Genomic DNA, 23519 nt, shown 5'->3' with positions numbered 1-23519 from the left:
TGCCCTCCAGCCTAGAAACTGGTTAGCCTCTTGGCCATTGACCATGAGACTGGGGCCTGATTTAAAGTGAGCAGTCTAGGACTTGAAGGGCAGCCCCAGAGCCCGGAAGAGGGACTCGTGAGCAAGAATGAAGACCCATGCATTCTGACCTGCTCCCTCAAGTGTCAGCTCGCCCATGTCTCCAGCCAGCTTCCTCACGCTCACAGCCTCGGAATCCCCCTGGATGTCAGGGACCGCGTTTCGACGGCCTGTCCGGTCACAGGAAATGAAATCTGAGTAGGAGGACTCAACCTCCATCATGCCTATCGCATTGCTCCTCAGACCTGTGGGAACAGGGGCAGAGGGACAGGTGAGGCCAAGTGCATCCCAAAGCAAAGACTCCACTTTGGCCCCCAGCATGGATGTCTTTTGACAAAACGGTAGTTTTTGCTTTGATCACTGAAGACAAAACGCAGAAGAGTATGAAGAACAAAATAAATCACCCATAATTTCACAGCCAAGAAACTACTATCAACAGTTTAAAAAACATCCTTTGTCTTTCCTCTAAAGTTATTGATAAATATCTAGTATTGGCTACGTGCTGTAGATGCAGCCGTGAACATATCTGCCAGTCTCAGTCCTCAAGGAGCCAGCAGTCTTCTGGGGGCCATAACAAATTGCCTAAATCACCCAAGGGACTACCAGTGCTCAGGGATTCCAGGAGGAAGGCAGGGTACTGGAGTGACTTACCTGGGTCTGACCAAGGCTGGGGATCAGAAAGCAACATTTTAGATGAGCTCCAAGAAGACTTGTTATCTAGACAAGGAGTTGAGGGGAAGAGCATCTACGAAGGCTAAGGAGAGTGAAGGGTATTGTGGGATGCAAGAACCAAAAGAGCCATGGGCTGGATATGCTGACCGAGGGGGCAGGGACACCAAGGATGCTGCTGAGATAGGAAGGGGCCAGATCACATCTGTAAAGGTCACGAAAGATCATATCTGCACTTTCAAAGATGACTCTGGCACCTGGGTTGAGCAGGGCCCAGAAGTGGGCAAGTTGTGGGCTCCTGAAGGTCAGGTGTAAGAAGATGGTCAGTGGAGGAAGGAGGAGGTAGTGGTGCAGATTCTAGATTACCTTGGAGGTTAAATCAATAGGACCTGGTATCTGACTGGTGGGGAAGTGAGCTTTCTGATCCAACTAAGCTGAAGTGTAGTTTACTAAGATGAACAGCAGAGGAAAATTTTGGGGCATGATGGTGAGGTGAAGATTAAGAGTTCTATTTGACCAAACCAACTTGGAGATGCTTGTGAGCCCTGTAGGGGGAGATGCAGAGTAGGTGCGTGGAGTTAACAGGCTAGAACTCACAGAGAGATGGGGGATGGTATGGGGAAGAAAGGAAATTAGAAGTTACTGCTACAGAGATGATTAAGAGCTCTACTGGTTGATAATACAGCCTACAGAGAGAAGAAAACCACATATATAAAGAAGAGCCATATATATTTGAAAACATTGGGGATGGGGCGCCTGGGTGGCTGGGTCATGCTCTCAATCTTTAAAAAAAAAGAAAACATCGGGGATTATACTGTATTTTATAGCCTCCTCCGTAGAATATTCTAGAACATGTCATTAAGATTCCCTCTAGATGAGTTTTGTACACACGTACTTGGATGTACCAAGATTTGATCAGTCCTCTAGAAATGAACATAGAGGTGTTTCCAATTTTCTACCATTATAGACAGTACAAGATCTTTATGTAAAGCTCTGTGCCTAGCTCTAGTTATTTTCTTAGAGTACATCTCTAGAAGCAGAATTGCTGGGCTAAAGAGAAGGATGAGATGATTTTTAAGCACATTGTTTAGACACATTGCCAAGCTGCCTTTGTGAATAGTATAGGTACTTACGATGACAAAAAATAAGGAGGGAAAAAACTTTTAAATTCTGCACTATTCCTATTTATATTCCCATTTGCGACACATAAGATTGTCCATTTATCTGCACCCTTGCCAACGATCAGTATTGCGATTATATAAAAAATGTTCATCTGCTAGAGGGACATGAACATGTCTCACTGAGCACCTCTGATTTTCTGAAGGCATTCAAATAACACCAGATGGACCTGTACTGATATAGCAAGGTTTCTGAGATAAACTGTTAATTGCAAAACAACACCTAAGATAGAAACTAGTTTCTGTAGGGAAAGAGCAGATATGAGGAAAAAAACTTTGTCAAGTGTGGTTCTTTGTAACTAAGGGGAACTTTTACTTCTAAGACTATTTCTGTAATGGTGGAAGTTCTTATCAGCCCAATCGCATGATGCTTTCATTAGGTGACTGACACTGGCAGAAGGTGCCTGGCATAGGGGGCTTAGTAAGTGTGGAGAGGGAGTGAGCGTGGAAGGACGGGCTGGGCTGCCAGTATGGAGGGCTGGCCCCACATCTCCCCACAACATCTAGTTCAGAAGACACAACTACAGAATATAGCATGGGCACTATGAGAATGCTCTGCCCCTCTCTGGGCCTCTGTTACCCCATCTGTAAAATAAAGGCAGGGCTTGTCTAAGGCAATCCCCCCAAGCTCCAATAGAGGGTGTGCTCAGACTACTTTTCTTGGCTGCCTTGAGAGAAAGAAGTTGCCCCAGTGCTTGTTCTTCTCCGCAAAAAAACAAAACAACAAACTCTGAAGTCCCAGATGTGGTTCCTTCTGCAGGTCACAGAAGTTTTACTTCTGCACTCTCCCTCTTGGGAAATGGCTCAAAGCTTCAGAACAGGGGACTGGCCTGTTACAGTAACAGTAATAACAATAAAATTTCTGACAATTCTAATAGTAATAATAAAGGTAACAGTTACCAAATCATTCTATACTTTCTGTACCTCCCTTACTAAATTGCCACAATAGCCTTGTGAGGTCATCGAGGTGAGCTTATAACCATGACTCAGAAAGGTGGTAGGGGGATCTATCTGGCTCCTGGGCCCAGGCTCATCCTCTGTGTTACATCTGCTGCCAAGCACAAGGGACAGGCCCTGGGAAGGCCACACCACCTCCCCAAGCTCTGTCTCCTCAACTTCTTTCCAACTAGGATGTTGGTTCCATAGAACAGGGATTTCACCATGCCAGACCAAAAGGCCTAATCCAGGCAGCAGAGCCAACACACTCTGGCTGCTGCATCCTTAGATTCTCAACCAGTGCCAGGCAAAGACTATGTGCTCAATAAATAGTTCTCAAATTTCTGTCTACTTATCTATCTTCCCTCCATCTCTCTTTCCCTATCTGTGGCGACTCCCAAGTGCTGCCAGGAAAGGTCTCTGTCCATTGTAGACTACTGATATTCTTGTCCATTATCTCTAGGGTCTGACACTGTGGGATGGAGTTATAAGCTCCATCTAAAAGGTCAGCTTCCCATTGGAAGAGACACCCTAGGGCTTTGGCTCCTGCCCTTGCCTAACAAAGTTACCCTGTGCAAAGAGCTGATCCTCCTAGCTCAGAGAGGGAAATGTGCCAAGTGCAAAGCCCAATCCTAGAAAACACCAATGCAGCCAGCGTGCTCTGGCTGCCTCTGCCCCATCCTCATCCTCTTGGGGAAGAGGGATTCTAAAGCTGTCTTAGGATTTAGTCTGGGGAGCCCCCTGATCCGCAGCACAAGCACACAATTTCATTTATCTTCAACATTTGAATGTGTGCTCTCTGTTCTTTAAAGTCAACAGCAATGGGGAAATGAATCCTTAGAGTTGGAAACTGCGTCAGAAAATGGTCATTATCAGACTGCTAATGACAGTATAAACTGCCAGAGCCTCTCTGGGGAGTGATTTGCTCAGATGCATTAAGAAACTTCAACTTTTTTCATATCCTTGAGCAGCTCAGCTCATAATAATTGATTCTAAGAATCCAAGTTGTGCATGAGGATAAATGTACAAAGATATTCATTATATTACTTACAATAGTCAAAAACTAAGATATCAAAATGAGCTCCTATATGGAAAACAGAGAAATATATACATATCTAACTAATTTACAGCCAAATGAAGTATACTTCAGGCATTAAAACATTTGTGATTTTTATTTTATTTATTTTATTTTATTATTTTATTTTAGAGAGAAAGAGAGAAAATCTTAGGCAGGCTTCTCTCTGCTGAGTGTGGAGCCTGAGGTGAGGTTCAGTCCCAAGACCCTGAGATCACGACCTGAGCTGAAATCAAGATTTGGACGCTTAACTGACTGAGCCGCTTAACGGACTGAGCCACCCAGGTGCCCCATGTTTCTGAATATTTTTAAAAGACCTGAGAAAATGTTCACAACTGTTAAATAGAGAAAAATATCAATGATAGCATCACAAATTTAAATTACAATTAAAAATTTTTCTGTATTCTTCATAGTGAAAACATTCACTTTATTTTTAAATTATTTCATTTTTGAGTATGTGTGCATATAATATAAAACTCAAAAAGAACATGCATCAAAAAGAATAAAATCCTTAGGAACAGCCAAGCAGTGAAAGACTCGTACTGAAAATTATAAAATATTAATGAAAGAAACTGAAGATGACACAAACAAATGGAAAGGTATTTCCTTCCATTAATGGAAGAATTAAATTGTTATTGTTAATTGTTAAAATTCCACACTACCCAAAGCAATCTATAGCTTCAATGGAATCTCTATCAAAATACCAACAGCATTTTTCACAGAACTGTAAGAAATAATACTAAAATTTATAAGGAACCAACAAAAGGCCCCAAATAGCCAAAGCGATCTTAAGAAATAAGAACAAAGCTGGAGGTGTCACACTTCAAGATAGACAACAAAGCTGTAGTATCAAAACAGTATGGTACTGACACATAAAACAGACACCTAGATCCTAATGGAACAGAATAATGAGCCGAGAAATAAACCCATGCTCACATGGTCAATTAATCTACAACAAAGAAGGCAAGAATATATACTGGGGAAAACAGTCTCTTCAATAAATCATGCTGGGAAAACTGGGCTACTTTCTTATACCATACATCAAAATAAACTCAAGATGGATTAAAAACCTAAATGTGTGATCTAAAATCATGAAACTCCTAGAAGAAAACAGGCAGTAATCTCTTTAACACTAACCACAAGTGACATTTTTCTAGGCATGTTTCTTTCTTAAGGCAAGAGAAACAAAAACAAAATCTATTGGGACCACATCAAAATAAAAAGCTTTTGCACAGAGAAGGAAACCATCAATGAAATAAAAAGGCAAACCTACTGAATGGGAGAAGATATTTTCAAATGATATATCTGATAAGGGACTAATATCCAAAATACAAAAAGAATTTATATAGCCCAACACAAAAAAAACCCCATAAATAATCTGATTAAAATGGACAGAGGAGCTGCATGGATATTTTTTCCAAAGAAGACATACAGATGGCCAACAGGCACATGAAAAGGGTGCTCAATACCACTCATTATCAGGGAAATACAAATAAAAACCACAATGAAATATCACCTTAAATCTGTCAGAATGTCTAGTATAAAAGACAAGAAATAATAAATATTAGTGAGGATGTGGAGAAAAAGGAACCTTTATGCACTGTCAATGGGAACATAAATTGGTATAGCCACTGTGGGAAACAGTTATAGGGGTTCCACAAAAAATTAGAAATAGAATTACCATATGATCCAGAAATTCCACCACTGAGTATTTACCCAAAGAAAATGAAAACACTAATTTGAAAAAATACACGCCCTCCTAAGTTTGTTGCAGCATTATTTATTTTTTTTTAAAGATTTTATTTGTGCATTTGAGAGAGTGAGCGAAGAAGAAGGGGGAACAGCAGAGGGAGAAGCAGGCTCTCCACTGAACAGGGAGCACAATGCAGGGCTTGATCCCATGACCCCGAGATCTGAGCTGAATGGTTAAGCAGATGCTTAGCCAACTGAGCCAACCAGGTACCCTGTTTATTGCAGGATTATTTACAATAGCCGAGATATGGAAGCAACCCAAGTGTCTGCATGGGTGAATGGATAAAGATGTGGTATATGTATACAATGGAGTATTCTTTCATCATAAATAAGGATATCTTGCTATTTGAGACAACATGGATGGACCTAGAAGGCGTCATGCTAAATGAAATAAGAGAGGGGAAAGACAAATACCCTATAATTTCACTCACATGTAGAATCTAAAGAATAAAACAAGTGAATAAACAAACCAAAAGCAGAAACAGGCCTATAAATACAAAGAACAAACTGATGGTTGCCCCAGGGGAGGGGGGGCAGTGGATGGGCACAATGGGTGAAGGGAAATGGAACACACAGGCTTCCAGTTACAGAATGATGAAGTCATGGGGATAAAAGGTATAGCATAGGGAATACAGTCAATGACAGCATTGCAGTGAACACAGTGCAAGGTATAAACTTGTCAAATCACTATACTGTACATGTGAAACTAATGTAACACTGCATGTCAACTATACTTCAGAAAAGAAAGGGAGAGAGTGAAAGAAAGAACAAACTTGCAAAAGGCAACAGAGCTAGAAAGCGGGGCTACTCCTGGTGCAGTGCTTTTGCATATATTGCAACTGTGGGTTCATTCCTGTCTCATTTGCCTGGACTTTAATAATGGACTTTAATAATGTCCAACAGAGGCAGTCACTTCAGAGAGAGAGGCTGGTAACAATGTAGAGACAAGTTGTTCAATAAGAAAAAAAACTGGTATAGGTAACTTTAAGGGTCCAGAGGTAGAGCTCAAAATTAGACCAGCAAAACCTTGTGTGTATTATATTGTTAGACAATTATTTCTGCTTCAAAGATGTATAATTAAATATACACACTTAAATTCCATATCCAGAAAATAATAAGACCCAATACACTGTCCTCTAAAGTCATGTCTTCACCATGTGAAGACAAAGGCTTCCTGGTTTCATCTTTCACTTAAATCTCAAATATAGTTACAAATTCAAATTAAAACTAAGTTCAGATTTCATATTGAAGTCAGTACCATGGAAAGAGATTTTAAAATGCACGTAATACCCATGTGAAAATACTCTGAAAAGTGTAACATGTAACATAAAGCTTAAAAAATTAAAAAACAAAAACAAAAACCCAAACCTCAAAAGTTGTTTTTTATCTTGCTTTTTTAATTTAAAAATGTATCCTGGAAACAATTCCAGATCACCCTGAAGCCACAGCACTGATTACCAATCAAAATGTGAGAAATCCAAAATTCTTTATAGCTAAAACTTTTTTCTTCTTTTTTTCATTGACTGTATGGTATACTGCTGTCTCTGCTGTAGACCGATTACTTCTCTCTTGATGGACTTTGGGGTTGTTTCTTTTTTTTAAGATTTAATTTTTTAAAAATAATCTCTGTACCCAGTGTGGGGCTTGAACCCACAACCTCAAGATCAAGAGTCACATGCTCTACAGACTGACCCAGCCAGGTACTCCTGGGGTTGTTTCCATAAGAGCAGAATTGCCACATTAAAGGATCTGTGGATGGGAAAGGAGTGGTGAATAGACACCACCAAAATCTGCCTCTACAAAGGTTATTTCCCATTTGACATATATGAGGAACACTTTGTTTCTTTTTTTTTTTTTTTTTAAGATTTTATTTACTTATTCATGAGAGACACAGAAAGAGAGAGAGGCAGAGACGCAGGCAGAGGGAGAAGCAGGCTCCATGCACCCGGAGCCCGATGCGGGACTCGATCCTAGGTCTCCAGGATCACACCCCAGGCTGCAGGCGGAGCTAAACCACTGCGCCACAGGGGCTGCCCAAACTTTGTTTCAATACACTCTCATCAACATCCTCATTTCCCCGCCCTCTGTCTGAAGGGTGAATGAAACAGTAACTGGTTCTTTAGCTTATACTGTTCCTGTGAGCAAAGCTGACCATCTTTCCACGTCTATTTCTTTTTCTGTACACTGTTTATTCAAATCCCTTTGCCTATTTTTCTACTGGATTATAGCTTTTTTTAAATTGATTTGTAGGAATTTACATATAAAGGAAATGAGTCTTTTTACTGTATGAGGAATTACAAGTATTTTTTACTTGTCATTTGTTCTTTGACTTTATTTTTGGTATTTTTTCCCCATGCACACAATTTTTCTATTCATGTGATCAAACTGATCCATATTTTATTTTATGGCTTCTAGGTTCTGGATCACTCTCAGAAGATCATGCTCAGTAAAGTTTTTCCCATTCTGAGATTAGTAAAGAATTCTCCCTCATTTATTTCTTACACTTTCATGTGCATAGAAGGCCAAACTTTCTGTTTGATATAAAGGAAAAAGGAAGAAGGGAGGGAGGGAATATATATATTGCATACGGTATATCTGAAAAAACAGAGAAAGTGCTTGCCCTGGGGACAGTGTCTGGTGCTTATGCCTTTTCCTTTTGTACCTTTTGAGGTTTGGGTTTTTGTTTTTTTAATTTTTTCATGGCTTTATTTTTCACACTGAAGTCTCTGATCTAGAGTTTAAGGTATGAGCTGGAGATCTACCTTAATTACTTTCTCCACTGACCTCAAAACCATTTGTGGAATAATTAAACTGAAGGAGATCCCAGACTCAATCTTGAGAAGTCTCTCATTAATAGCTGGGAAAACTGAGGCTCAGAAAAAGCCACTTGCCCAAATTTCTTGCATCAAGGAGTCCTAACTCTTGGTCCAGAGCTCTTTCTCCCATACCAATCTGCCCCTTCAGGAGGCCTGGGGGTGGTGGTGGTGGTGTATGTTTTGGTAGGCATCTCAGTATAAACATGCCGTCCGGCATCCCTATTCACTAGCTTGGAGACCTCAGACCATTCCCCTCACCTCTCTGGACTTGCTTCCTCCTCAGCAGTGTGGGGATGACAGTAACACCCTGCTGATCAGGGGTCTACTGCGAAGACTGACAGAGACGATGTGTGTAAAGAGTCTTACAAGGTATGTGGAATATAAGAAGCACACAATTAATAAGTCATTAGTATGGCCTGTTTCAATTGGGTGTCTTATCAGTAAAACTGTCTTCTTGACATTTTCATTCAAATCCTTTGTTTTTATGTTTATGTTTGATAAAACATAGTTCGTAGGTATGTAGAAGGCCAAAAACTTATACTTCCTTCTCTTGTTCTTTATGAAGGGAATGTAAGTTCCGCACAAGAGGCAGCCGTGGCTGGCATGTATCCTGCATCCTGCTATATCTGAAAGGCCTAGCACACGGTTGAAGTTCAATGAATATTTGATGAATGAGTAAATAATAGAAGATGTTCCAGATTCTAGGGCAGAAAGATCGAGGGGTGTGCTGCCCTGATCATAAAAGGGGCCAAAGGCCTGGCTCAATCTCCATGCTGAAGGGTGATACCCATCCTCTCTCCCAGCTTCCTTTTCTCCCATATGAATATAACAAAGGTTGAAATATGCTCTCTACATGTCTTCCAGTCCTGACATTCTTTCCTTCCTCCTTCCCTCTCATTCCCTCCTTCCTCTTGTTCATTCATTGTTTACCAAACACCTTATATGCCAGGAACTGTGCCAGTATAGACTGTACACTGGAGACTTAAAAGGCATTTACCATCTGATAAGAGAGAAAGGCAATGAACAGGTGAATGATCATCACAGACAGTGGTAAGTGCAAAGGAAGAGAACAGGGTTCTGTGTGTGGATATTTAGTTAAGGGTTGTATGGTCAGGGAAAGCCTCTTTACGCAGGTGACCCTGTGCTGAGATCAACAGGAAAGTTGGACAGAGTGTGATCCAGGCAAAGGCAACAGCCACTCTGGGTCTAGTGATCTAAGACCTCCAATCTCAGCTCTCCAGCCCCATGAAGTACTCAAGAGTGACACTCCTCACTCTTCCACAGCCTCAGGAGATTCAAGGGCCTTCTTGGGATCTGGTCACTGGTAAGGCATTTGACTCCAAATGCCCAGGACGAAAGGGAAGACTCTTGTAAACAGCTTCCCAGACCTAGACACAGAGCCCTGGCGACCCAGGGTCAGAGACTCTTGCAGGTGCTTGCTCTGGGCACTGTCAAGCTCCCCACAGGAAGCTGCCTTTCCTTTCGGTTTCTAAGCACCCCCCCCCTCCATAAACAGAAGAGGCCCTGGGCTCTGCCAAGAACTCCATGGTCTGTTCCAAGACTGCAGCTACTAGCCCTCATTGCTCAGGCAGATTCCAGCACAACTCCAAACTGTTTTCCAAATATACCAGAAAGGTCACTTCCTGTTTTCCTTTTCTTTTTCAAAAATTAAATATTTGCAGAGACCATACAAAAAGAAAGCAGACCCTTTTGCAAAAGACACAGGGCACGGAGTGAGACTTGGTCTCGTGGGAGCGGCCTCCTCAGGGGAGAATGTTCTTAAAGGCTTCTCTGAGGGAAGAACGGGCTGTGGAAACCTGATAGAAATACCAGGGCCTACTGAGCTGGCATTCCTCAACTTCAAAGGGAAGCGACTCTTCCGAACTCTGATGGACGGCCAGAAGAGGCACTGAGGCCAGCAGCAGGAAAGTCAAGAGCCCAAACAGAGCACATGCCAGAACCTGAGAAAGGGCAGGGAGCAGATTCTAACCAGGTGCCTTGGGGGGCACACCCAGATTGGCCCACCAGAGAGAAGTCTCCTGCCAGGGCAAGGCCTTACGGGAGGAGCCTCCAGGGAGGCTTCACTTGGAGGCAGTCAGACAGGGCCTTGGCCTCTGCACCCAGAGGGCCAGGTGGTGGAGACACAAGCTTTGGGAGTCCGCTCAGTAAGGAGGATAGGGCAGGGAGCTGAGTCACACAAAGTCCTCAGCGACCTCCTGGTTGCCAGTCCCTGTAGACGTCCTTTTACTAGGATCACTGTCCTCCAGAGGCCTCCCCTAACCTCTTGGGCCGTGTCGTAACCCCTTCCACACAGATGCCTCCTCTGTTAGGGACTTTTGTGTTACAGGCCAGGCCGCCTAGGACTGGGATCAGGACCAGACTTGGGTTCTCCTCTTTATTGGTCCCTGGAAGTTCTTAATCCTTTCCCTTAACAGTAAATTGAGGACTTCCCACATAACCTAAGGCATCTCTCCAGAGCTCCAGATTTGCCAATCTGTCTACTTCAATGTGTCAAGTCATAAGCCTGCTCCCTCTAGCCTTCTCCAGCTCAGTGAAGGCACCATCTCTCCAGACTGCTCAAGCTGGAAGCCTGAAGTCATCCTGGATTCCTCCTCATCCTCCACTCATATACATCACCAGGTCCTGTCATTTCCACTTGCAAAGCTCAGCTTGAATATGCCCTCCTTCCCCCTCCATGGTCTCCATCATGCCTCACCTGCACCCTTGGTGGAGCTTCCTCACTGGATCCTCGCTCTGCCCTTGCCCTTGGCCCAAGGTCTATATTCTACATAAGCAGCAGGGGTGAGGTCTGCAAATCAGACTTTGGGTCATTCCCTTGCTTCATTCAACCTTGGAAGCGTTTCCATTCGACATCTGGAAAATCCAAACTCATCCCACCAGCCTCTGAAGTCCTGCATTGACCTGGCCTTGCCTTCCTCTGTGATCTTTCTTCACATTCCCGCTATCTTGTGGTCCATTTACTCTTTAATTCCTCAAACCAACTAAGTTCTTCCTGACCTCAGGCCTTCACGAGACTGTTCTCTCTGCATGGAATATTCTCTGTTCCTCTGCTCCCCTTACAGTGCCTTGTATATGGATTCCTGGCCCTGCCTTTTCAAATTTTGTTGCTCTGGGACTCTGACCAGTGGGACCTACAGGGCACAGCAGCCTCCAGGGCTCATCGCTTCTGTAAGTCAGGGAGTTCTGGCTGAGCCACCTGCAGTCCTGTGTAGTGTGGTGGATGTGACAGGGGCTACAGAGTCATTGGCTTCTGCCCCTACAGCTGGGAGACTCACCTGACCACAGATTCCTCTTCTGGAAGATGGGGGTTGCTGGGTGGGTATGACAACTGCCTCAAGAGGTGGTTGTGGGGAATAATTAGAGCCAGCATTTACAGAGCCCTTATTACATGCCAGACTGTGCACTAAGCATCTTATAGGCATTATCTCATTAAATTTTATAGCAGCTCTATGAGGTGGAAAGTGTTCTTAGTCCTGTTCTACGGAAGTGAAAGCTGAAGTGCAGAGAAGTTAAGTAGCTTCCCCAGAGTGATATATCCACCGAGTGTGGGGTGGGACTGAGCCTGTGGTATTCGGCTAGAAGGCACAGAAATGAATCAGCATCTACCTGGAACTTAGTAAGGGTTTTCTAAATGCTGCTGTCCATTCCCTTTTCTCCTCTCTGTCTCCAACCTCACAGTAAGGCACTTCTGAGGGAAGAGCAAGAAAGAAATGAAGTCCCAAGAAAATATTCTATACCGCTGGCTAAAACATATACCTATATGTACTTTCCCCCCACTTAAGTGAAGTTCTATTTAGAATTTTCAGCTGGAGGTAAAAATCTTCAGAATCTTTTTTGGTGATGTTAGGTTGATTCTCTGAATTCAGCCACCAAATCCTATTTTTTGTCATCTAGCTTCACAGCAATGGAAAAATAATTATTTGGGGTAAATTTTGAAACTTGCATTCCCTCAGCAGCCACCTCTCTCTCTGGGGCAGGGCAAGAGGGTAGGGCCTGGGGATTGAGACAATGATACAACCTCTTTAATCCATGAACATCTGTGCTTCTGTAGAGGTCTCTGGAAAGAGGCAGAAAGTCCAGCTGGATTACCACTTGGGGACCAGGCATACTGGGTCTCCCCAGGCCTTCTGCTGTTTACACTATCTGAACTTGCTGATGGCTTGGCTAAAACAGTACCCAGAGACTGGCAGTCCCCAGCATACTGTGGAGGGAGGCCAGGAAAGAAAGTACTATCACTTCCATGCAGGCCAGCCAAAGGTCCAGAGGCTGGCCTGAGCTCCAGCTCTGCTAAGTACCTCTGGGTAAGGTTCTTCTCCCCTCAGACCTTGGGTGTCTCAAATGTAGAATGAAGTGGGTAAGCTGGGGTCTTTGTGGTGATTCTGACACATTTCTGTAAGTACTCTGACGCTCCTCCTATCAAGAGGGGGAATTTAATTTGAATCCTTTGAATGATGTGGCCTAACTAATGGATGCAATAGGAGTGATGCTGTGTGACCACCAAAATGGGGTTAGGGGAGGAGACACAGCCTCCCCCTGGCTCTCTCGGGACACTTTTGTCTTTGGAGCTTTGAGCTGCACATAAGGAATCTGAGGCTGCCACGGTCTGAGGAAGTTCAAACCAGCCCAAAGAAGTGTCCACATGGAGAAATCCTGCTAGGGCATGTGGAAAGATGCAGCTGGCAGCTGCTAGATGCACTGGCCCTTAGCTGTTCTTGCATGAGAGACCCAAGCCACAAGTACTTCCCCAATTTCTGACCCACAGAAATCATGAGAGATATCAAATTATTACTGTTATTTGAAACCACTAAGTACTAGAGCTGCAGTGTTGTTCAGCAATGGATAGCCAGAGTGGTCCCTAGCATGCTACTTCCAGCTCTGGGGTCCCTCTCCAGGTGTCTTTTTAAAAAAAATAAAAATAAAATAAAATAAATTATTTATTCATTCATTCATTCATTCATTCATTCATTCATTCATGAGAGACATACAGAGAGAAGCAGAGACACAGAGGGAGAGGCAGGCTCCCTGCGGTGAACCTGATGTGGGACTCGATCCCTGGACCCTGGGATCATGACCTGAGCCGAAGGCAGATCTCAACCACTGAGCCACCTACGTGCCCCCCTCCAGAAGTCTATAAAAAACATACCTTAAATCCACTGTGGAGGATGAAAAGCAGCAAGATATGATTTCTATAATATTAACGTATCCATCTGTTGGTTCAACAAAATTTTACTTGTTATTCAGTGTATACTAGGCTTGGGACTAGACGCCATGAATGCAAGAACAGTACAACATCACTGCTCTTGAGGGGAGTTCATGGCCTAGTTGGGGAGATCGACTCACACCTCGATACTTATAAACAGTGTGGGGGGCATATAGCACAATTACCAGGATCGCTTGGAGAGGGTTTCAAGCTGCACCCCTTGCCTATCACAGGGATTCTAGTAGTGCCACATGGGGACACAGGGCATGGGCTTCTGCTACTGCCAGGAGGGTGTCAGAGCCCACACAGGTGAGGGGACAGAACAGAGTTTAGGGATTATTTCTGTATACAAACCTTTAAAATTTTTCAGAATCTTTAAAGAACTTGGTAGTTAAGATCTGTAATGAAAAGATGTGTAAGGCAGAGTGGGGGGCTCAGGGGAAGCTCAGTCATTTATACACAGTCACTAATTTTAAGGAAGTTACTCGCCCTCCTTCCTTTTTATCTATCCCTCACTGGGCACTGGGGATTTGGCTGTGAACAAAACAGACTCTGCTCTCATGAAGCTGACATTCTAGTGGAGCAACTCATACTAACGAGCAAACAGAATAAACAGCAGGTGGCAAAAGTACTAAGGAGAAAACCAAACAGGGCAAGAGGTATGGGATTTTTCTACAGAGTGGATAGGGAGCCTCTGATAGGTGGGACCCTGGTGCAGAGAGCCGAAGGCAGGGAGGGAAGCAGGCAAATACCTGGGGAAACTGTGCCAGGCAGAGGGAGGAGATGCAAGAGGTGGGGGCTTGCCTGGTGTGCAGAAAGATTGGCAGGAGGTCACAAAGCTGGAGTGCAGGAACCCTGAGGGTGGCTGACCCCTTCTGGGGTCCTGGAGGACAAAGGTGCCTCTGGATTGCGCTGTGATTTTGATTTTACTCTTTCACAGGCATTTCCAATTGGATGCTTTAATAGTTCCCTTCCATACCAATTTTCAGAGCTTTCTGGCTAGTGTGGGGTGAGGGAAGCTTCGGGTGAGTGAAGCCACCTCATCACGCAGGGCTCACAGAACACAGACACTGTATGCCTGAAGGTAGTGCCAGCAGGACTTGGAGCCTCTTGTCTTAAGCTGAAAGAGAAACAAAGTTCTCATTCTATTCTTCCTGCCTCTGTCTGGATAGAAATACAGATCAGAATCCGCAAGACACAACATAGGTATAAATACTAACTAAATGGCCTCCCTTGGAACCTGGAAAAATAAGGCAGGGAGTATGGATTCCCCTGTGTCCTCGGCCCACAATAGCAGTCTGCACAGATTCCCAGTCCCTGGATTCAGTATTGCAGCCCTCCACCCTCCACTTCCAGGAATGGAGTCTTCGTGAGATGGCCGGCCCCCAGCCCAAGTGTCCTGTGTAACTCCTAGTGGCTCAGGACAGATACCCTTCAGCCAGAGCAACCTCCTCCCTGACCCAGCAGAAAAGATAAAAGCTCTTTATATTTTTTCATGATGCAAGTGTTGATATACCTGTTCACTATCTGTCTTCCCAATTGGTTCCAAGAGGACAAGTACCCTGACTTTCCATGTTTGTCACTGTATCACCAGCACACAGCATAGCTCCTGATATATGGAAGAGGCTCAATAAATATAGTCATGAATGTTTTGGTAAACAAAATAGAAACTTAAGAAAATCTACACTGTCAAGCCAGTGATTGAAATAACAATCTGGCCCTGGCTCCTGACCAAATAACAACGATAAGAATAAAATTAAAATAGCTCTTACATATGGGGTGTATATACTGTGCATCAGGACACGGTAACAGGTGCTTTCCATACATCCTCTTAGTTCCTTCATGGTAGCCCTGTATAACTAGATCCCTTTTAAATATACTGGGATGAAAATAAATAAATAAATAAATATACTGGGATGTACTGGAGACTGCATTCTCACCCAGGACTGGTTGGCTCCTAGGCCTCAGGGAAGCAGAGGACGTGAGAGCCCCCATCCCCCCAGAATAGATGAGGCTGCGGCAGTGGCAGGAGTGGGCTGCCAAGAAGAGGAAAGGAAGGGTCTCCTTTGTCTTCATTTACATTTGTGTCTACCTAGCCACCTGACCTGCTCAAGTTCTCTTCTAGCACTGAGAATCACAGAACGTTCCCTCATTCCTTCCGTCATTCATTCAATACTTACTAAGTGCATACTCTTCCCAGCAACGGTCCTGAAAGTACCTCAGAGGCACTGCCTGAGGGTTATCTAACCCTCACAATGGAGACCAGGACTCACAGAGCCACCTAAGGCCCCCATCCGGTTAGTCAGCAAATCGGGATTGAACCCATTCTTCCTCACTCCTAATTCAGTGCACATTCTTTGGGATGCTGCCTGCCAGTGATGGGGGCTTTGTCCTGATGTGGCTGAGAGCGCATCTGTCTCATCCCCATCACCGAACTGTTCTGTTATCAAACTCCCTGTCCCTCTGGCTTCTCTCTACATAAACGGCTGTCCCCACCTGGGTGAAACAAGGCCCCCGCTCTAACAAGGGGGAGGAGGAGCCTTTCAGAGCCCAGATTTCCTGAGCACCTACCACGAGCCTGCTGCACAGTGCCTACTAAAGGTTTTCTCAAAGAAAGAATGAATAAACGAATGAGTCAGGAAAGAATACAATGGAGTCGCTACCATGAAAAAGCTGGAGAGAGCCATGCAGCTGGGTGTCCTCCGAGGGCCTGGCAGGATCCTGTGCATGCTGTCTCCTGAATTTCAAAGAGTGAGAGGCATCTACATGAGCAGCCTTCACAATGACAACTATAGTAAGGCAAAGAGAGAAACCACATCAGGGATTCGGATGACAGAAAAAAAGATCCTGTGCTGAATTGCCTCTGATTCTGATGCCAGTGGGGAAGAGTGGCCCCATGAAGCCATTGTTTTACAGCTGCTCACCAAGAAGAGCCTACTTGACAGGGAATGTTGACAAGTGGAAATGACTCAGAAAAAACTTGTTTCTTGCCTACGTCAACCCCAAATTTGGGCATATCAAAGACACGCTTGTAGCTTCTTAGCCATTAAGCCATTTATAAAATACGTTGGAGTCAAATTTCATTTGTCTAATTATCCTTCAGGGAATGACTCACTCCAGATCACCAAGATTCCCACACTGTTACTCTTGTAAGTATCAAAACCTCGTCTGGAGACAGAAAGTTGAATAGTGGCGTTGCCTAGGACTGGGGAGGGATGGGGTTGGGAAGGTGATGGGTAATGAAAATGTTCTAAAACTAATTATGGTGATAGACTAACAACTTCATAAATACACTGAAGGCCACTGACGTGTACACTTTAAATGAGTGAATTGTACGGTATATGAATTATATCTCAATAAAGCTATAAAAAAGCCCTTATCTGAATTATAACAGAAAATTTTTCTCATATAATGCATTAATGTGTTACCAACCTTTTCTAAATGATTGGAGATCATAGCTGTGTATCTGCTATAATACAGCAATGCTCTATTACCATATACAGGACAGTTTGATCTACACTAAATGGCCCCATATTTTTTCTTTTCTTTTTTTAAAAGATTTTATTTATTCATGAGAGACACAGAGAGAGATGCAGAGACATAGACAGAGGGAAAAGCAGGCTCCCTGCGAAGAGCCTGATGAGGGGCTTGATCCCAGGACCCCAGGATCATGACCTGAGCCAAAGGCAGACGCTCAACCACTTAGCCACCCAGGCGTCCAGACCATCTTTATTTTCTGTTTACTTTAGTTTTTCTGCCAAGGCACTTTACTTTCATCATAAAGCTTGGTGGTTAAGCTCACGTGCATGGGTCATGTATCACTTACTGACTTATGTGATCTCTGGTGAATTACTAGATCTCTCTGTGCCTCTGTTTCTCCATTTGTAAAACAGCAGTACTTACCTCACTGGAGGGTTGTGTGAGTTAAAGATGATGTGGATAAAGCATTTATTGCTGTTTCTGGCAATGGAAAGCCAGACTGAATTTCAGTCATCAACACTATTCTCACCACTGTTAGTACAGCTGCCCTAAAAGGACCCTTCTGAGCTATGGGCTTAGAAACCAGAAAAACCACCTAGAGTATTCAATATACCTTATGTTTTCAATAAGATGAAACAGGCACTGGGAGTATAATTTCAGGATTGGACTTTGGGACATCCCATGGGAAGGCTTTCAGCTTCAGTGACACTAGGTAATTTGTCCCAGTTCACCCTTAAACAGAAATACCAGAGACCTGGTAAGGTTTCTCAAGATCCTGGCATCTGGGCAGCCCGGGTGGCTCAGCGGTTTAGCACCACCTTCAGCCCAGGGTGTGATCCTGGAGATCCGGGATGAAGTCCTACGTCGGGCTCCCTGCGTGGAGCCTGCTTCTCCCTCTGCCTGTGTCTCTGCCTCTCTCTCTCTCTCTCTCTCTCTCTCTGTCTCTCATTAATAAATAAAATCTTAAAAAAAAAAAAAAAAGATCCTGGCATCTGGGAGGCTAGTGCCCAGGGGGATACAGTAGGCTTTCTCTAGACTAATGGTTTCTAAAATTCAGAGGTCACAGATTCCTTTGAGAATCTGAGCAAAGCTATGGACATTTGGCCCAGAAAAGTATATTTGTAAATACTGTACCCATGAGTACAGAGGAATCCTGAATCCCAGAAACTAACCATAAACCCCTGGTTGAAAATTGTAGCTCTAGGGGAGCCTGGGTGGCTCAGTGGTTGAGCATCTGCCTTCAGCTCAGATCACAGGGTCCTGGGATCAAATTCTCATCGGGGTCCCTGGTCTCTGCCTCTTTCTATGTCTCTCATGAATAAATGAAATCTTTAAAAACAAAAAACAAAACTGCAGCTCCAGACTTCCTATAACCCTGGCATCCTCAAGATTCTGTGGCTGTGAGCCCCAGTACTCCCACAGCAACTGCAACAGAGGCCTTCTAGAGGCATGCCCTTCCGAACTGGCCTTAGCCAGATAAACAGTCCTGGGAGCTGATTGTTGCATCTTAGTCACTGCAAATAACTGCATCCAGGGGATTCCCAGGGACAGTCAGTAAGAACAGGACAAAAGCCTTGCTGATAAACAGCTGGGGAGCCCCAGCCCTAGGGCAGCTGCCAGATAGACTAGACTTTCAATCTGCCACCAACAAAAAGGAATTTTAGGAGCTAGAGGCAGGCTAGACAAAGAGAAGGAATTCAAAGGAGGTGGAAATCCCCCAAGCTCCTGGGACTACTAGGTCTTGGACAGAGAAATAAAGGCTGGAGATTCTGCTCTAACTGCAGGGAGACACAGCTGAAAGATGGTGGGCAGGTTGTGGGGAAGGGAGGGGACTGAACAATGGATCAGAGGCAGTTAAAAATGATTAAATGATGCCAGAAATGCTTCAGTGTGAACACAGGCCCAGAGTACCCATACTTCCAAGCAGGCCATTCGTATTTCATGAACTACAATTCTCTTCCGACTAGAAGGGACCTGCACCAGCTCTCTGCATCAGACTAGTGGGCTGTGCTTGTTTCTCCAGGCTGGTTTTTTCTTGCTTTTGCTCCTCTATCACAGTATTAAAATTCCCATAATGTGCCTTAGACTTTATGAAAATAGCTTTGCAACAATTGGTGGACAGGAAAGTTGGCATCATGCCCAAATCTGCTAATAACTCCCGTGTATGATTCCATCAGCATAAGTAGATGGTTAGAGAAACTCATTCTCTTTGGAGCCACTAGAAGCAAACTGTTTTTCTGATGCTATTTAAAAAATGGTCTGTAAACTGCAGTGTGTTATTGTAGAACTTCCATAAAGGGCCATCCTGCTTTTTTCTTCATGGGACCAAAATTCCTTTCTAATTTCACTTGGAATCTATTTGTTCAAATAGAAATAAAGGTATTTAGACAAACATTTGGGATACTACAGTACAGTGGTATGAGCACTGTGACTACCCACCTGGTTTAGTTTCTTTTTCCTACTTGCATCTCTTCAGATTTTCCACTGTTGACTAATCAGTGTGGAAATTCTAAGGGACCAGAAGAAAAACAAAAATTAGAGCCAGACACACTCTATGGCTATAAACTAAAACAATCTTTTGGGAAGACAAGTTAAGCTACTACTAGTTAACATCTAGTAACATGTTAAAAGTACACATCCTTTGGGTCAAATATCTAGGAGTTTATGCTATAGGTATGTTCCCACAAGTAAAAGGATGCTCAGTAACATATACTGTGTAACAGCAAAGAAAATAGGAAACAAGTTAAATGTTAAGAGGAAGAATTAAGTTACAGTGTATTAATACAGCAAGAAAGTAGGCGGCCATTACAAAGAATGAGACAGATTTCGTTGAACTGACAAGGAAAAATATACATGCTCTGTTAAAAAAGAACTACAAACTGTATATGTCATCATATTTAATAAAAAATATGAACATGATTGTTTATGCTTAGAAAACTATAACATTTGTATACAATACACAGTTTTTTATATCTACACAGCAGCAAACCATAAACAGTCTCTCTGGGACTCAGGAACTATGGGAAAAGGAGTGAAAGACTTTTACTTTTTCCATGAATAATTTTTGTTTTGGTTAAAAACTTTGTAAGAGGCACACATAACTTTCACAATCATTATACATGCTGCCTATCTAGAATTCTAAAATATCAAGAGTGAGTGCAAAAGACATTTTCAGACAAAGACTGAGCAAGTTTGCCCTTCAGACTCCAAGAATGTTCTCCAACAGAAGGGAAACCAAACACAGAAAGTGAGATTTTTGGAATCAACAGTGAGCAAAATTAGTAAGTACAGCGTGTTGGTAAATCTAAAACACTGAGTGAAATAAAGCTAAGTGGGGACATAAACACAAATTTGATGATAACATATTTGACAATAAGAGCATCAAGGACGGAAGAGAGATCAGAACAAAAACTTCAGGAGAAACAGAAATACTGTTTAATTGAGACAATATATCCATGATGCATATTAAAAACTTTTCAGGTAAAATGACAAAACATAGAAATAGAACATTTAAGTTTCAAAGCAGTTAGCATGTTCCTGGGTAGAGAGGTCTAATTATCCAAAAACATTAATCATCTCCAAATTACTACTTAGTTTTAATTAAACTTTAATAAGAATATAAAGTTTTTGGGGGGTTTTAAAGTAAAATTACTTTAAAGTTCATATGGAATAATAAACTCTCCAAAATTTAGCCAAGAAATAAGAAAGGAAATTATTTTTTAAATGTAAACAAAGGATCTGTCTTAAGAGATAATACAAATTTACTTTATAAAGACTGAAGAAAAAGATATGGTTGTAACGCAGGGATACACAAATAGGTCTGTGGACTAAAGCAGCAAGTTCAGAAATGGATACAAGAAAGGAACTTATTTATCACAAAGATGGAATTTCAATGCAAAACAGAAAAGACGGCTTATTTAAGAAATAGTGCTGACATATCTTGAACAAAGCTTCACCACTACCTCTTTGCTACGTTAAACATAATTCCAAAGGGATTAAAGGTTCAGGATTAAATAATTAAAACCATAAAAGAATTGGAAGAACGTTTAGGAAAAATATTTATATAACTCTGAGGTGGGGAAATTATTACTAAACAAGGCAAAAAATCCAGACACTGTGAAGAAAAAAATAGAAAAAGTTTCGTAAACAAATAATAGATTAGAAAAAATTTTTGCAATACATATAGAATCCTTAATACATAAATATAAAAAGAGCTCCTGTAACTTGAGAAAAAAGTAAACAATTCCTAAGAAAAAAAGGTGAAGGAAATGTACAGAAGAGGAAAATAAAATGGCCAACTAACATGAAACAATGTTCAATCTCACTAATAGTAAAGAAAATACAAGGCAAGACACCATTTTCTGACATCAGCTTGGTCACAGAAAAAAACAGTACAGACAGAGGAAGGGATGGAGGGAGGAGGGGAAGGGGGAGCAGAGGGACAGATGGTAGGAGGGAAAAAAGGAAAGACTATCTAATATTGGCAAGGATGAAAAAAATAATATTGGCAAGGATGTAGGGAAATGGAAGTACTCATATTTCTGGGAAGGATGTAATTTACTAAATTCTTTATAAAGTTGGATGATACTCTATTAAAATGTCAAATACATATACAACATGTACATTATTATTAAATTACGATATTGTTTTTGAAAATGTAACCTATAGAGATAAAAGCGCCAGTATAGTCAATGGTATTATAATAGTGTTGTATGGTGACAGATGGCGGCTATGGCTATAGTGACACAGCATCACCTATGACTTGTCTAATCACTATGTCACACATCTGAAACTAATGTAAAATTATGTGTCAGCTATACTTCAATTAAAATAAAAGCACCAGCAGAGGATATATATATAAAGATATTTAATGCAACAATATTTCTAGTGAAAACAAAACATAACAGATTGAAAATCTATCAAAGGAGAAATGCTGAATATATTGTGGACCCCTAGGTCTAAAAGCCCTGAAGCTACTTAAAAGGATGCATTAGATTTATACCTACCCAGGACATATTGTTTAGTGGGAAAAATAAAGTGCAAAATAAAAGTATGATCCCACTTCTGACAAAACAAATAACCACACATCTACCCAACCCTACATTCATTTCAACAGAAGACGGGAGAAAGGTGTGAAAGGATATGCACCAAACTCATTTCAGAAGGACGGAAATGGGAAGCAGGGGGAAGGGAGAAACTATAACTTTTTCTTTATAACATCTTCAAATTCTTTAGTTACAAGGAGCACATGTATTATTTTTGGGAAAATTAATGAAAATAAAAACAATGACAAGCATATGAGAGCAGAGAAAAATGCTGATAAGCATGTTATACACTACGTGTATTATCTTTACATATAGTTAACTTCATTTACTGTCACTTTCTTTTTTGTCCGAAATAGAACATCTTAATAGCTGGAAAACAATTAAAAAAAAAAAAAAAAAGCTTCATAGAGGGGAAAAAAAGGTTTTTTAATTCCTAAGCATTTATGCCTTTTATTTAAGAAGGGGCAAAATATTTTCTAAGAAAAAATAGTATTTTCCTTATTAAACCCCAAAAGAAAGCCTAAACCTTTGGCTTGAAATTGCCCCGTTTAGGTGGTGTGTCGGCTTGTTCTGTGCTGTTGACTGTTTTCCATGGCTCAGTGCCTTTGACTGCTTTCCTCCCCCAAACCAATTAAATACACTCCTGGGAGTGAACTGGCTGCTGGGAACCAAAGCCCTGTAAATCCCTCATCTCTGCTCACAGGCTCTCTTGGTCTCCAAGCAGATGCTTTGGCTTCTACATCAAATGGGTTCTGGAATCCAAAGAAGTGAAATGGCTTTGCAAACCATTCTGATGGAAGGAGGAGAGGAAAGGGTTTATCCCAGCAGATGAACTAGAAGAGATGAGGAACAGTGTTCCCAACAAGCTCCTGAAGAACAGCGACTATACCGAATCTGCATTTCAGTTACGTGCAAGGTACATTCTGGCCTTCCCTGGTGAAGTGCTTTGTTTTTAACTGTTATTTTATTTCACTGACAATAAATTTTGCCTTGAAATAATAATGATACCTCACATTTCTACAACACTTTATTGTTTACAGAGCACTTTATTTTTTTTTTAAACATTTTTTTATTTATTTATGATAGTCATACAGAGAGAGAGAGAGGCAGAGACACAACAGGCAGAGGGAGAAGCAGGCTCCATGCACTGGGAGCCTGATGTGGGATTCGATCCCGGGTCTCCAGGATCGCGCCCTGGGCCAAAGGCAGGCACCAAACCGCTGCGCCACCCAGGGATCCCTACAGAGCACTTTAAAGTACCTTTCTCGT

The 23519-nt window shown here is 42.3% G+C and overlaps 1 protein-coding gene across 7 annotated transcripts in view; it reads right to left on the bottom strand.

Annotated features, from left to right (window-relative positions):
- Positions 1-23519, bottom strand: part of PKIG (cAMP-dependent protein kinase inhibitor gamma) — a 94940-nt gene that overhangs the window by 4281 nt on the left and 67140 nt on the right. For 4 of the 7 annotated variants that reach the window (XM_077873295.1, XM_077873288.1, XM_077873291.1 and 1 more), the window contains 2 exons: positions 19645-19714; positions 150-323 (listed from right to left, as the gene is read on the bottom strand). In XM_077873295.1, coding sequence (XP_077729421.1) covers positions 150-300 — 151 coding nt within the window. In that variant the 5' untranslated portion in view covers positions 301-323; positions 19645-19714. Of the gene's footprint in view, positions 1-149; positions 324-13668; positions 13733-16388; positions 16515-19644; positions 19715-23519 lie in introns of all 7 variants that reach the window. The other 3 variants (XM_077873292.1, XM_077873293.1, XM_077873294.1) reach the window with 2 other exon arrangements.

The sequence above is a fragment of the Canis aureus genome, chromosome 26 (genome assembly GCF_053574225.1).
Source record: "Canis aureus isolate CA01 chromosome 26, VMU_Caureus_v.1.0, whole genome shotgun sequence".
NCBI lineage: Eukaryota > Metazoa > Chordata > Mammalia > Carnivora > Canidae > Canis > Canis aureus.
Note: the sequence above shows the minus strand (reverse complement) of the source record. Positions and strands in the feature narration are given on the sequence as shown.